The sequence below is a fragment of the Tyto alba genome, unplaced genomic scaffold, assembly GCF_018691265.1.
Source record: "Tyto alba isolate M040663 unplaced genomic scaffold, T.alba_DEE_v4.0 Super-Scaffold_10, whole genome shotgun sequence".
In the NCBI taxonomy this organism is placed as follows: domain Eukaryota; kingdom Metazoa; phylum Chordata; class Aves; order Strigiformes; family Tytonidae; genus Tyto; species Tyto alba.
The window spans coordinates 11,257,826-11,273,878 of NW_024881262.1; the positions used below are offsets into that span (position 1 = coordinate 11,257,826).

The 16,053-nt window shown below is 50.6% G+C and overlaps 1 protein-coding gene across 9 annotated transcripts in view; it reads right to left on the bottom strand.

Moving 5' to 3' along the window:
• Positions 1–12,970, bottom strand: part of DVL3 (dishevelled segment polarity protein 3) — a 33,388-nt gene extending 20,418 nt beyond the window's left edge. For all 9 annotated transcript variants that reach the window (XM_042797785.1, XM_042797790.1, XM_042797768.1 and 6 more), the window contains exon 1: positions 12,738–12,970. In XM_042797785.1, the coding sequence (XP_042653719.1) occupies positions 12,738–12,904 (167 nt within the window). In that variant the 5' untranslated portion in view covers positions 12,905–12,970. The remainder of the gene's footprint in view (positions 1–12,737) is intronic.
• Positions 12,971–16,053: the final 3,083 nt, after the last annotated feature.

Consider the following 16,053-nt stretch of genomic DNA (forward strand, 5'->3'; position numbering starts at 1 on the left):
AAGGCAGATGTCTGTGGGGAGGAGTGAGGCTCGTTCCCCCCCATCACGTTAACAATTAATTTGTATTTAATGACAGTTCTCCACCAGGAGATGACAAAGCAGCCTCCACACGTGTCTTGCCCTCAAGACACTGACCAGCTCACACTACTCCTAGCACAAATAACTTTGAAAGAGTCTCCCAAGGAAATCAGCCCAACTTGCTACCCGGTGGGAAGAGACCTTGAAGCAGAAGAGGCTCTAGATGACTGCACCTATCCTTCACATCCAGGTGGGCTACCATCAGCAACATTTCTGCTAACTGGCTCTGTAAGACATACAGAGAACCTCTATAAAACCGACAGGGGGTTAATACATCTCAAAACTAAGTTCCACCACAAAACATTTGCCAAAAGACAATGAGAAGGACTCACGCAAAGAAGAGCCTTTCAGAGACACAACAGCTGCATGGTGGCAAAGAAAGAACTTCGTCCCTGATCCCAGACTATTGCAGCACTCTGAAAAAAGGGACAAACAGTGATATTATGTCCCTCTGGTCTTAAAGGACCATTTCTGACCATTTCTAGGACAAGGACACATGTGGTTGTTTCTCACATTTGGGCCCTGGATAATTTTTGGCACAACCTTAAATATTCACTACACTCTCAGAGAATTGTCAGCAAGCCAGGAAGAACTTTGGAGAAAACCACCAGTTTAAATGATCAGCTCATACATAGGTCTACTAGTAGACAAAACCAATCAAAGGTAGAGGAAGACCAGCTGTTTCACCTGGTCTCCTGCTTTTGATGGTGTCACTACGGGGAACAGTACAAGAAATTCCCTGCAGAGAGACAGCAAATAGAGCACATTTTACTAGCCTTTTATGTACTTCATTTATTTCAGTTAATACCAGTCATCTTCACCAAACTCCTTTCAAGATGCAGGGTCAAGCCCTCGAACAATATATCGAGCAATCTCCTACCAAGCATCCTCTACCAGGCCAACCAAGCTTACCTTCTAGCCATCACCCAACAAACAAGCAAATACGGTTCAACTGCTGGAAGAGAGAGACAAGAAAGATGCTCTAGTCTTAATCAAACAAAGCACGTGCTGGTACACAACTCACTCAGCCAGAGGTCCAGAAAGCAGATGAGAGACATAAAGCAGGAGCCAATCAATTACTGTAAATTAAAAGGAAATCTGATTAGCCAAGAAGCAGGAAAAATGTGAGCTGTCTCCATTGTGCTGCTGGTTTACTCTCAACAACAAAAATATTTACTTCTTTTTCCTTCCTTTATGAAAGCCCTGGCTCACAGGACTGCTGCTAACACCTGATGGATGTTCTACTGGACAAAGCAATATCCAGGCAGTCAGGTAACGATAACCTACCTAGGATTCCTCCAAGGGAGTGTCAGAAATCTACTGAAAAAGGGCACAGGCTGTGGTCTCAATCGGGAAGGAAGGTGTTTTCTGCAAGAAGCCAGGCTTTTCTGTCTCAGCAGCCCAGCTATAAGCAATGACCGGCATTAGTCCATCATCTGTGTGAGGTGCCACATAAAGAACTCAGTCCACATCCTGCTCAGACTTGCCTCTACACCAGGGATCAGCAGCCTTTTCAACAAGAGGGTAAGTTCCCCACAATTTAGAAGAGGGTGGTGCTTTGGGTTATACAGCAACATACCCCATCTCTGCAGGACCAACTCCAACTCAGAGCTGCTGCTTTTCTTTGACACTGTGAACTCCCAGGACTGACCCTGTTGCATACCATTCAAAACCTTCCCACCTGCCATCTCTGACAACTGCACCAAAGGCTGCAGAACAGTCAGTGACCTCCAGAAGTCAGTCACACATGACATGAAATGTTCCTCTTGTGGAGGGTCTCAAAGCCACAGTGGCCAGCTCACAGGTCCTTCAAAGATGGAGAAGTGCAGTGGAAGGCAGTACAACCTGTCTGCAGCTTGTAAATATCCTATGCACTCAGTAACTGTGTTGAACTGGTCACTCTACACATTAACTGTTCCCAATGGCAGCCCAGAAAGACCTGTCACATGCTATTACTGCAATAAGGCCATTTCTTGTGTCTGTGGATCTGCTGATAAGTTACAACAAGATCCTGATTTTGAGTTTCCTAGTTATCTGTGATACTAACATCAAATTCCCATGAAGCATCTCTCCTTTAGTCAGGCAGCACCGTGTGTTGACCGACCAGGAGCTCACCCAGTCCCTGCAGATCACACAGCCAGACACTATCTACACCTCAAGTCCACACATCTCACTACACAGGAGAGCACGTGTCCACGCAGCTTCCTGTTACCAGAACACAGGTACCAACTGCACCAAAGGTAATGTCGTATGAAGGCATCAAAAGATTTTTAAAGTGTCCCACACTGGCAATACAAGAAGACAAAAAAAAAAGCCTGTCATAGTAGGCTCCTGTGTTTCTTCATGGAGGATTCAGAAGCACAGACACATGCTGCGCGAGTCTGACCCAGCTCAGACACATCAAACTCAATGTATAGATGTTACATACCTCTGCAGTAAGTTGAAGCTGCCCCAAGGAAACCCAGACAGAGCGTACCCTAAGCTGAAGCAGATGTTGCTACCTCAAAACTCTTCTGCTGCTTCCAGGATGCCTGGGCAAGGAATAATCTTAAGAGTTTTCCCAAACCCACCCACCTTTTGGCCCCAGCTGAAATGAAACATTCTCACTCTGGAAGGAAAATTTATCTCCCCGGAGCCCCTTCGGTACCCAAAAGTGCATTGATGAGCTCTGGGTCTAAGGCAACTGGAAGGTCTGCCATAAGGGACTCAGCTGTGCAGACAGAACCATGAAAATCCACCCTTCTCAGAGCTACAGAAGCCAGTAAGAAAAAATTCAAATGTACAGAGTGCAACAGCAAGACTTCCAGCATTAAGCCCCTATATGGGTTTCCAGTATAGCACAGACTCACCTGGGCCCACAGGCAAATCTCTTTGCGAATGGCACTAAAATACTGGTTGAGCTGGGCAGGGCTGAATGAACTGGGACAGCTTGTTAGCCGTATGCAAACACATGTATGGAGTTTGCATATCCATCACAGCTTCTGAAAAAAGCTTTAATTTGAGAAGCTGCTGTGCCCTGGGGCCAACCCAGCTAACAGCCATCAGCACAGCAGCAGCCTTCTCCCTGCCCCTGCCCTGCTGATCTCATCAGGCCACAAAGCCAGGTTTGTCACCGTCGCACTTCTGACGCTGCTCTGGCTGTCAACAACAGCGGCGTGGCACAGCCCAGTGTACAGGGGACAAACTATTTGCTCGCAGATGGGGAGACACAAAAGGACCATGAATCTCAAGCAGGTCAGAGTAGGTCAGAGCAATGCTGAGGGAAAAAGTCGAAGCCCGGCAAGCCGGCAGGCTAATGTGCTAGCACCAGCTTCCCCGCTATGATAATCCATGCACAGAAAGAGCTTCCAAAACACAGACCCCTCCGGCAAACTCTCAGTGTCCTCAGAACCAGCCTGCACATGGCAGGAGCTGCCAGCCATCAGAAAACAAGGAAAAGCCCACAGCCTCTCTTACCCAGACCCTGAATTCTCAGCCTATCACAGAGACAGCTGCCAGCAATCAGAGGGGCCACGTAGCAAATAAATTCCTCTCCAAACCCTAGGGACAGGTCAAAAACCATCAGAGAAAAGACCTTCCCACACAGCGGCTGGTGCCAGCTCTCCCAGAAACGGATCTCTGCTCCAAGTCATGCAAGGAAGCATTCCCCCCTTCAGCTCACATCTTCAGCCAGGACCAGGAGGATGGAGTCCCACTGCAGCCATTAAGTCACGGCTCACTGTATCTTCTTTTCCTCCAGTTCTCACAACACGGCAAATTTTAGCCAACAAGACACATGAACAGTTGCCCCAGTGAGAAGATAACCAACACAGAGCACTTAATGGCAGGGTACCCAAATGCTGCTTCTGCTGCCTTCAATAGCTCACTGTGACTGGAAAAACAATGCCTCTGGCATGTCTCCTTTAATAAATAACTGATCCAACAACCACAACAGTCCCAATCCTCCACTGCGATACATGATTACACCGCACAGGAAGGTCAGCACCAGTCATCTCTGCCTGCCAAAGCCTCCAGAGAATTCCAGCCCATTCCTGGATGGACTAAATATTAGTGCTACAGCAGTACCAACAGCGATGGGAAGAAGTGAAACCAAGAGTTTCAGAGCGAGGGCTCAGGGAGATACTAATACTTCAGCTCTGCAAGCTAATGCAGCCCTTGGAGACAGTGATATTCACGACCCAAGAGCTCACATACTCTCCTAAGGACACCATGGCATTACACAGATAAGCACATGGACAAAACAGACGAAGTCACAGAGATTAAACTAATTCGCAGATTTGTATTTTACTTCAATGTCTTACAAAAAGCCTTCACAAAAGGATTTCATCCAAAAATTTCCAACAGCAGTCACCGGCAGGATTAAGTTTTATTTAACTTGCCAGCTGCTGCCTAACAAGCCAGCACCACCGGGACAAACAGTAACAGAGCCACGTGGTGCCACATCCCCCTTCTGGAAAACCACCATCTATCCAACACAGGTCAGAAGGGCAGGCTCTGAATAACAAACAAGGGATGGAGAGAGGAGGAAATCAATAGGAAACACCAAAAACACACAGCCCTGACTGCTGCCTCATCAGATGTGCAGCAAGATGCAAAAATGGTGTGACAACATGAAGGCAATTTCCTGCAGGCGCAGTCTCCATGGTGTTCTGCAAGCCCAGCTCTCCTTCATGGGCTTTTACACAGATCAAATATCCTAAACCACAACATTGTTATATCTATTTGGATGCAGTCAAGGGTGGAGGAATAGCACTTCATTACAGCAGATACCCTCAGCTCAGAACAGTTCAGCAACTGCCATGCAGATATGTAAGAGGCTTCCCACCACTTTAAGTACCATGAGCTCAAAAAGGACTTGAGGAATTTTAACTATGCTGCCTACACCTCTACATACACAGCCTTCAAGTCTAGATGGAGTGCCTGATGCCCACCCTGAAAGAGGACTGAAGCCAAACACATCTGTGCAGCAGAAAAGCTGTGGGGAAACCAGATTTTCTTTGCTTATACTCACAGTGCCTTTCCCTGAGCATCCCCAAGCACATGGTAGTGGGCAACTACCTCCACCTTCAAGGGTTCAGGCCACAAGGCTGCAGACCCAGATGTTTCTGCCTGCTGGGAAATCAGGTAGGGCAATCACAGGTGAAGGAGGCCAGGAGCATGTAGGAGAAGAGAGACTTACTGAAGGCTCCGTGCTCTGAGCACACGGGCTTTGGGCTCACGGGCTGTCTGCCTCCATCCCTACAAGTCAGCACCTTCCATCTCAGAGCCCACTACGAAACGCTGCCTCCCCAGGTGCCTGTCCTGCTCGCACCATAGCTGCACAGGAAGAGACATCACTCCTTACACCACCACCCAGAAGATCCAGTACCCACCCAGACTGCAGGTGAGCCAAGGTCTGGGATTTGGGAATGGCCAAATTCTAGATGAAACTCTCAAAAGTTGTATTTCAGCAGGAACCATAAGACTGAGCAGTGGGGCCCACTGCTATCATCCCAAAACAACAAACAACGCTGAGGTCACGACCCAGATTATGGTGGTTTATGAGCCATTTTTAACAGTGTTTGGCCTTGACCTCAGAGATTGAACCACACTGGGGCACAGCTGCACAGATTTACTTCTTAGCAATTTCTGAGACATTGAGGTAGGTTTTTGCTCTGTGCAGGAATTTGGAGGACCAGAGTCCTACAGATGATTTCAAAACACAGAACTGCATCAAAACAGCTGTGTTCTCATGGATGGGCAAAGGTTTCTTGACCTTTCTTTCTCTTTTTTTTCAGAGATGACAAGAGAGGCTTAAAATTAAGAAACATTTCCATCAAAACCACAATTGAAAACAATACCTCTCCAAGAAAAATGCTGGCTTCAACATAACACCAAATTTTGAGAGAAAATACATTCAGTCAAAAAAAATATTCTGACCAGCTCGAGCTGCAAGCAAGTTCAATAGCTGTTGTAAAGCTTCATTGTTTGCATAGTACAGACAAGGCCTTAGGGAAATTGGTCTGCAGCCCGATTTGGCTAACTTGGCTTTCCAAACGCCACCCCTGGGCAAAGAAACCGGGCTATGACTGCCATCCAATGTGGCCTTCAGAGCACAGCTCCAACCACAACAGACAAAGCCGGACACCTACGGAGTCAGTAATAGCTGGGTCTGAACAGCAGGACACACGCTGCCAGGCGCAGACAATACAACCCGGGGAAGAAGCAAATACCATCAACTAACCCTGTCCATCTGCACCCCAGCCCTAGCACTGCTGCGGACCACCACCACCACCACCGCTGCCACGGCCCCCCACCACCACCACCACAACACTTGGAAACAGCCTCCAGCAGCAGCTACAGCCAGGATCAGCTCCAGTGTCGATGGGCCACCCCCCAGCACGGGCAGCATTACAGGAACTTCCCACCACAAGCACAGACAGTGGTTAGCAGCTCTCTGCCAAATCCTCAGCAGCGCAGAAGAGAGAGGCACAGGCTGCAGTAACCTACATGCAGAATGTCCAGAAAATAACCTCTGGTGGACCCTAGCTAACCCGGGCAGCACATCTCACGTGAGCAAGCAGGGAACCACACATCCTCTGGAGCAAGAAGCACAAGAGATGGGGTTCTGCGGCCTCTCACGTGGCTAAGTGCTGCCAATCACACAGAAGGGACAGGGACTGGCCAGAAGATGAAGAAAAGTGATGGCCACCTCACACATAGGCCAATGTTGTCACTCAGACAGAAGCACCGCAACGGACGTGAGCATGCAAGGGAGTTACACGCAGTTTTGGAGGCCCTTTTGCTCACAGACCTCTTGCCAACCTCTCCCTGGCATGAAATCCAGGCTGATACAGAAGCACTTTCCACCAGGGGCATGGGACAGGCAAAGATCTTCTGCAGACAGCAGAGTTTCCAATTAAAAATTTAAAAAATAAAGTTCCAAAAATCAAAATAAAACAACTCCCCCAACTCACGCTACAAAGAGCTGGCAGGAAAGGCAAGGGCACCATGCCAGCGGCTCACCACTGCTTAGGGACTGACACTGCTTATTAAGTTTAGGATCCCTTCCCCAGCTCCAAACACTTCCAGCCAGAAGGACAGTCACTGCTGGCATCAATTTCAAAAAGACCCTGCAATAAAAATAAATCACTCAGCCTTTCAGTGAGCGTCAACGCATTTCCCCATGCACATGTGCAAGAGATGAGGTCGCCAAATACCAATGGCATCTGACCCCTGCACTGGGAATTCCAGCAGCGCCCGCTTTGTTCTGCCTCCAGAGTGTTGCCCTAATCACTGCCTCGCACCCGGCTTTGGAGTGCGGGTGATAATTAAGCAGGTCTGGATTAGATACTAGGCTAGTGATTAGTCAGATACCAATTTTCATTTGACAGTTGAGACCCAGGAATCACTCACCACAGCTCTGAAGTTAAAACCGGAATTGAGACCTGCAAGAGGGAGAAACCGGCAGTGGTGAGGAGCAGAACCATCCCACCACTGTACCTCGAATTGCTGGTGTCCTCCCAGCAATGCAGAACAAATAGGTGAGATGGGGAGAGGGGGGATGGTCCCCTTGCAGGAGAAGTGGGCCCTTCTGCTCTCCATGGAAGAGGAGAGGTGGCCAAGTGAAGTGGAGATAAGCAAAAGGATTATCCAAGTGCTTTCTCCACACACAGAAGATATTAAAACTTACAGATACTCTAGAATTTATGGAAAGATGAAATGGAACATCAGGCCAGGTGCTAAGGACTTACCTGGATGCACAAATTGCACTCATTTAATCGAAACTGCTTTGAAAAGCTAAATTTAAACTTTAGCATGACCCTGTGGGAACAGTTTTCAATTGACAGAAAATGAGCGGCATCAATTACAAGCAAAAAACGGGTCAAAAGAAACGACACTTCATTTGACATAAGAATATCCTCAGAGTTGTACAAGTCACCCGGCCAGATGAAAAGTCAGAGCTGTAGTTCAGCTGGGGCAAACATGCACACAACCTGGCTGGTGAGAAGATCCGTGCTGCCCAGAGACAGGTATGTTTCTCATGATGGTCCTGGGCAGGAGGCAACACTTTACACGTCAGTGAATCCCACGTCCCATCGAACTACAAACTAACACAGACCATCAGCACGGTTGTTCCCTTCCCAACTGCACATGTCCCCAGGAGAATTTACAGTACTGTTCTTGCAGCATTTCTATGGAACTGAGAGCTCTGTCATGCTAAGATCCGCATGAATATTTGCCCAAGAAGATCACCGTGTCAAGTGGATAAGACAAGGCACAGAAGCACTGTTAGAATTTCCATTTTACAAATTAGGAAAAAAAAAAAAAAAAAAAAAAAGAAATTAAAAAGTCTTTTCAAAATTCCATGAAAAACCTGTGAATGGCTTGATGGAGAACATGGATCTCACAAGTGGTCATAGCACTGCACTGATCTAAGGCGCTCTCCTGCTGACCAGAACACAGATCTTACCTGTAAAATGCTGAATAAGAACTAAAAAAACCCAACAACCTTCCTTCTCTAGTGAGGGCAAGGTTAGGAGGCTAAGGGTAGTTCCACACTTCACAGCGATGCACACCCACACGAAGTATCTCAGGTCCAAAAAGAGCGTACTATATCTGTGCACTGCCACACTTCCACCATCAGCCTGCTTAGCTCCTCCACACATCTCCAGTTCTGGGATTAGCAATACACAAAGACAACAAGGGCACAGATATCTGCACCCTGCATCACTGCCCCGCACCACTGGGCTCAGGCTGGATTCTCTGCGACTGTAACCCACTACATGCTGGGTAGACCAGGCAACGAGACCCTGCAGCTTTCCTGGTGCTCACAGCTCCTCTCCCCAGGACTGGGTACATGAAATCTTCTCATTTCTCCTTCCCATCCAGAGGTGACTTCATTGTGGGGTCTTCTAAATTTGGGGCTGAGTGCTTTGAGTAGGATTTGCTCCTGGCATAGCCCAACAACTCCACAGCCACCCAGGGGAGCCTCAGTTCACATTTCCAAGGAGATGTAAACACTGAAGCTGCTCCATCACCGCCCTGATTCTCAGAGCAAACAAATATTAACAAGATAAACAAAAGAATGAAAAATCCCACACACCAAGACTGCGGCTGTAATATTGCCTTGGGGATGGGGTGAGCTGAAGGAAATGCCAGGCTGAAGATCCACAGCCTGGAAAGAGAAGAAGCACCAGCAGATTCAGTCTGGGCAACAGAGGTGAGAGGAAATGCAGCTGATCCCAGAAGGAGAGATACCTCCATTCCCAACAAGAGATGAGAGAACCTAGTCTTATGCCACAGGGATCCTGCAAAAGGTCGAATCACTGACGAAAACCGTGAGCCATTGGATCTGCAGGTCTCCTCCTTCTTGATCAGCTGCTGTAAGGCCATCCATTGTTAACAGCTGATCTCTTTCACAGAGGGGCTTTATCCTGGGTGCTACTTCTGGACACTGACCAACTGACAACAACCAGTCCAGCTCAGAAACGGTCAGCACAAACCAGGCCATCCCCCATGCTGGGCAGAGGGCATCTTGAGGGAAGTAGCCGAGAGGGATACACGTGTGAACGAGCAACACCCTTCCTTGGCACACAGCTTCTGAAGACAGCCATCGTTAATCTCCTCCTGGCTTTCACTAATTGCCCATGCATTTACAGTCAAGCAGCTGAGGTGCCTCCTGCCTTCCCAGCTCTCTCCCTGCAGACCAATGGCTTGCTCTCTCCTGGATACCAATTATCATGGATCACAAAATATTCTGGTTGGACTTGATGACCTTAAAGGTCTTTTCCAACTTAAATGATTCTACGATTCTATTTCAAGTGGTGTCTGTGGCTCCAGGGCTTCTCAGAGACAAGGCTGCAGCTGGACTGCTTTGGCTTTCCCATCCATGTTCCTGCCAACCACCAGCCCACTCTCTTCAGCTCTCTGGCAAGGAGCAAAGACAGCTTTCCTGATGGGGCATCCATGGTAGCACCATGAGAGTCTTTCTCCCCTCGGTTCCACACAAGGCCTTGACATGTGCTGCTCCAACTGCACAACTCATCACGCAGGATTTCGCCAAGGCACAGGCTGCTCACACGCAGCCTCCAACCCCTCTCAGCCGCACCTTCCCTTCAGAGATGTTCGCTCTTCCCAGAAGAATTGGCTGAATTGGTCCCAACAAAAATCTCATCCCATGCATTTCTGATGTACCTAAATTTGCTGCATCTTTCCGACCGATTTTCTCCTCTCCCTGATAACATCCACAACTCCCTATGCTGCTTTATCGTTGAGTTTCATTAATCTACAATCTGCCTCCTCTTGTGGAGCCTTAAAGAAACAGGAGGATGAAAAGGCACAGCACAGAACTTTGCTGCCACCAGACCCCTCTTCCCAATGCTAGACGCTGCTATTTATTACTAAACTTTGTTTATAGTTACGCAGACACTCTCCCACCCACATGGCAATGTTTCATTCAAGACAAGTTTGAATTCACTTCAAGAACAATATTTCAAAGGATCCCAAAGCATTTGTTTACAAACAGCATGCACAGAGAATTGGCTTGTCCCACCAATGAACACGGTCCCCTCCGTGATGGGGAGAGGCAGCTGTTTCATAGCACCCAACGCTACTCAACAGCTGAGGGACAGGAAGCAATCTGCAGACAACTGATATTGCTGAGGAAATTTATGGAAAATGAGGGCTGGAGACTTCTATTTGCCTAGAGAGAACAGGGAAGCTTCTGAGGACTAAAGCTCTCCACTGGGCCAGGAGGAATTTAGGGAGGCAAAGCGTCCCAGACTGTGGTCAAAGGAGTGACTCCAAATTTCAAGCCTCATCTGAAAGCTGGCACCTCCCAAGCTAACGGGAACCTGGGCACTGAGATAATTTGGCTGCAGAGGGGAGAGCACCCCCTGCCGAGGCAGCCACATGGATCTCCATCCAAGCCCCGAACAGGCCCAGCCCTGTTCAACACAGGGTACGAGCCAAGATCACAGCCTAGGGAGGTATTTGGTGCAGTAAGAAGACACTAGGAAGACCATAAATCTGAAAGATTTTTGCAGTCTCAGCCTCTGTACACAAGACTAACTGTAAACACTAAATCTTCAGAGGTGGGAAAAAAATCCAGAGGAAGAAGGGTCACGCAACTCTTTCAAACACCAATGTGCTACGAAAGGTAAAGGGTCACATGCCAAGAGAAGCTACGTTCCCAGGATGGAAATGAAGGTCCTCAAAAAGACTAGAGGCGAGTCAGATGTAGGAAAACTCTACACCAAACAGTGGAGACAAAGGGCCCTACGGGGAGTTTGCTTCACATGATATTTGCTCCCCAGAACAGTCACTGACTTTATGAAGGCAGGAGACAGCAAGGGCTCCCGAGAAGATCAGTCAGTATGACCATCCAAACAAGGGACAGAATATACCTTCTCACCTCAGAACAGTCACACGTGATAGAAGGAACTGAAGGGTATCACAAAAGAAGTGATGAAAATACCGGTGCTGGAAAAGAGCTGCCCTGCAGAAGATGGGATGCAAGGCAGGGTTGCACCCCTCTTCCCTACAGACCCATCGCTGAGATCGAGCATGGGACATCTTACATTGAGCATGGGACATGTACATGGGTACAGCAGGTCTTGTACGCACCGCCTGCTCAGAGATGGGCAGCATGGGGAGAGCTCTCACTCCTTCTCCATGGAGGCAGGGGAGGAGAAAGCTGGTCCCCCTTACCCATTCTCCCCAAAGATGAGATACGGAGGACTAAGCTGCCAAAATGGATGGCCCTCCCCAAGATGGATGTTAGGAGAACGAAACTGTCCCCAAATCCACTCCCTGGGAAGGGGTGATGGAGAGGGCACTGCCCCCACACCTCCTGGCAGAGGGAATAAGGGGCACCCTCCCCAGGTAGGCACAGTGGGAGATACCCAGGCCCTTTAGATGGGGGATGACAATCCCAAGTAGGATACGTGGTGGGATGCCACATTTATACACCCCCAGTGTGGGCTGCCCTAGGAGATATCCTCTCAGGCAACATGCTGCCCAAACATCACGAGCGCAGGGAGGGGGTGATCATCAGATGGGGTGATGGTCTCTTCTGAGGTGCCTCTGGCAGACATGGGGGTGCAGCCCTAGAGAAGGTGCACTGGGGATACCACCAGCTCCCCCACAGAGGGTTTCACGGGGGGGGGGCAGCTTCCCCCAGAGCGAGTAGCTGGCAGGGAGGATGGGGGGCTGTCCCCAGAGGCACCACACAGGGACCACCAGCCCCAGAGAAGGTGCAGGGGTGGGGGGGGGTATCGCCACCAGCCCCCACCCGCCCAGGTGGGGTAACTGGGGGTGCGTACGCCCCTGGGGTCCATCCCGCCCTCACGACAGAGCACAAGGGGGGCACCGTCCCCGCCCCCCTCCCAAGGCAAGGCGAGGGGGGTGGAGGACGGATGTGGGTCCCCCCCATCTCGAAGGGGATCACCCCACCCCCGCGGCACTGCGGGGACCCTGCCCGGGCTGAGGGCGAGGCGAACCCCGACCCCGCAGCGGTGCGCGGGGCGGGTGTCCCCAGCCAGGCCCACCCAGCCCGCACACCCACACCCCCCTCCCAGCTCCCCGGGGAGGCCCACCCTCCACGCGTGGACACTGGGGGCTCTCCCCCCACCCCCACGCCGCAGCGGTCGGCGGGCCGGGCCCGGGTCCGCGCTCACCCGAAGTCGTCGTCCATGGACTTGAAGTAGAACTTGTAGTTGGGGCGGTTGAGGAGGCCCTTGAAGTCGCCGAGGGTGACGCGCTCGGCCGGGATCGGCAGCTTCACCAGGTACGGCGTCTCCTGCTCGTCCAGGTGGTAAATGATCTTCGTCTCGGCCGCCGCCATGGCGCCCCAGCCCGGCCGCCAGGCCTCCTCCTCCTCCGCCTCCGCCTCTCCTCCGCCGCCCCCGGCCCGCCGCGGCCCGCCACCCCCGGCCGCCGCCTCGGCCCCGGCCCCCGCCCGCGCCCCCGCCCGCCCGCGGCCTCCGCGATCCCGGTCCCCCCCCGCGCCCCTTGTTCTCCGGGTCCCAGCGCCGCCCGGCTCCACAGCGCAAACTCGGGCTCCGGCGGCTCCTCCCCCGCCCGCCCGCCCGCCCCGGCTCCGCCGGAACCGGAACCGGCGCCCCGCGGGGGCCGCGCCGCGGGACGGGCCCGTACCCCGCGTACCCGCGGCTCGGCTCAGCGGGCGCCCCGTGAGGGGAACGCTCCGGCGCAGCCTCGACCCGCACCCCGGCCGCGATCCGGGGCCGCACACCCACCGCAGCTCCCCCGCCACGCACAGCCCCACCGTCTGCAGAGGGGTTCGGGTTTTCGCTTGACACCCACGTCCCGTCCCCCCATTACACAGCCCACGCGCCCCCATTCCCAGTCCTAGCTGGCTTGCACCCAAAACCCTCGCCCGGGCTCCCCGCCCCCACTCCGCTTTCATCCCCTCTTTCCACCCACCCACGCTGGGGTCATTCCTGTGCCGCATGTGCTCCTGCATCCCACAGCCTCCGCTGCTTCTCACGGCAGGTCTCCCCCTTCCACCTCTGCAGCCCCGGTCCCTTATCACACACCTCACAGCCATCCCCACGCTCCTCGTAAAACTCCATGCCCCTCAGGTACAGCTTACAGAACGCGAGGCAGATCCTGCTCTACCCTGTCCAGACCCCTTTGAACTCCCCGTACTCTGACGGCCACCCCGCACAGGGATTCTGCTGCACAAGAGGAGCACAGTACTTCCCACCCCAGATCCTCTTCAGCTGTGGCTTCCCTCCAAACCCCTTCTCACCATCCAACAAACTATCCCTGATACTCAGACACTGGACATTGCAGTGTCCCTTCAAGTTCCCCAGCCCCATTTCCTCACCGAGCAGACTCCCTCCTCCGCTCTTCATGAGCATTCTCCTTTCCAAATACTGTGGCCTCTTCAACTATGCACATATCAGCTCCAACACACTCTTCGGCTCTGTGGTTTCTTCCCCACCCTCTCTCTCCCCAGACCCTATCACTCTTACCTATAGCCATCAGCGCTGTGACCCCAGCCCCCAGGACTTGCCCCTGTGCCGCAGCGATCTCGGGCGGGCTGGCTGGCTTCCCCTCTGGACACCTCACCAGCTCCCAAGGGGCGCTGAGGAACCGTCTCCATCAGAAGTTTCCTGGAGCCGTGGCCAAGAGCAAAGCTGGGGTGGATGGAGCTTGGGGAACACCCACCGCCTGGAAGGGCAAGAACCGCCTTGCACCGTCCTGGATTAGAAGGAACAAATGCAGAGGAAGACCTGCACGGGGCACGAGACTAGATCACCAGCCCTCAGCGCCAGACTCACCTGCTGTAGAAAGAGGAGCTACAGAGATCTTATGGGGAACAGAGCCAAGCTCCTCAGGCTGGCAGGCAAATGTGAGCTAAACAACCTCCTCATCCATGAAAGAGTGCTCTAGGCGTTGCTAGCAATTATCTGGGCAGCACTGCTAGACTGAGTGAAGAATCTGACATTAAATTTAAAATTAAAAAAAAAAAAAATATAAAGGGAAGACCTCAGGTAAGCAGAAGTTGTAAGAGGCATGAGGCTCTCCCATGTTTCCACATCAGGTCTTGGAAGATTGTAATTTCCTCATGCTTAGAGCTCTGTGGAAAGAAGAATCCAGGTCAGGAACGGAAAAGTTTAGTCTAAGATGCTTCTTATTGTGTCAACCCTGGCAGAGCTAATCTTAGTCTTTTTGCAACACCTCCCTGCCCAAAAAGCTGGGTCCCTGCGAAGGAATTACTGTCTTCCCCTGACAAGGCCACTCACTTGCCCACCTCCCAGCACATTTGTGGATGCACCTTGGAGCCTGTATCGTATGCATTAAGACATCTTTGTTTCTAAAAGTGCAATTTTCTGAAATGCTGAGCTCCCAAGAGAGCATATGCAGCCCAGAGGAGGGGTGCCATACACCCCCAGGGTGGTAGTAACCGAAATCTCATTATTAACTCTGTCTTTTCTTTTAAAACAGGCCAAGTGATTGAATAGGCTCAATCAATAGATTGACTTAACTGCTTACAGACACTTTGTGAAGTACAACTCACTCTTAATGAATGAAAGTTAATAATAGAGCCAAATAAATTAGCAGTACGGGATTGTGCTGAGAGCTCTAGGTCCGCAAGGAAGAGTTTCTGAACAGCCTGTTGGCTTATGTCTAAATTTTTAAATTGCAGCATTGAGAACATTGCTTCTCCTTACAGAGTAAACATGTTCCAGGCATTTTAGTGCATCTCGGAACAGCCCAAAGCAGAGACGGATGTACTTCAGTTCCATCACTTACACCTTTAAGCAACACAAAACTGTTATCTTTTTCTCAAAGGTGTGCTATTATTATCCGAAGTCATGGGTTTGATATAAAAACACCAGGTGATATTCATCTATCCATCGCAGATGGGAAGTATGGCCTTAGGAAAAATAAAATACTTACTGCTTGAATGGCTCAAAAAGATTGACAGCAACCATTGCACAATCAAGGTTGATCTCAAAGGCATTTCTAGTCTTCCAACCAAATATAAATCTTGACTGAAAGCAATAGAAAGCATCGAGCCCACCCTAAACTTAAGCAATGCAATTAATGCTCCTGTAAAATGCATATGCTTACCTGGCCATAAGGATGCTGCACTGTGCCAGAACTCCACCTTGGAGAATATCAAGTGTCCTACTTTGTCTCCTTTTTGCTACTCTGTTCTCAGCATCTGTAAAATCACCCCACCACACATACCACCAAGGCCTGAAGGATAGGATATTTGGCCATAAAGCAGCATTCTCCCCTTGGATTTTAAGGTCTGGGTAAGAAAGCAGCTCACACCATGAAGAAGTTGGCTACTATGAAGCAAAGGAGGAAGGAATGTGGAAAAAACAAAAGTGGAATTGTTAGCTGGCAGAAAGAATCAAAAGCCTCCGGAAAAACACAGCCATTTATAGAACTATACGTTGAACCTATTTTTTAAGCCATCTTTACATTGTAAAAGGAGAAAAATACTTAAGATGT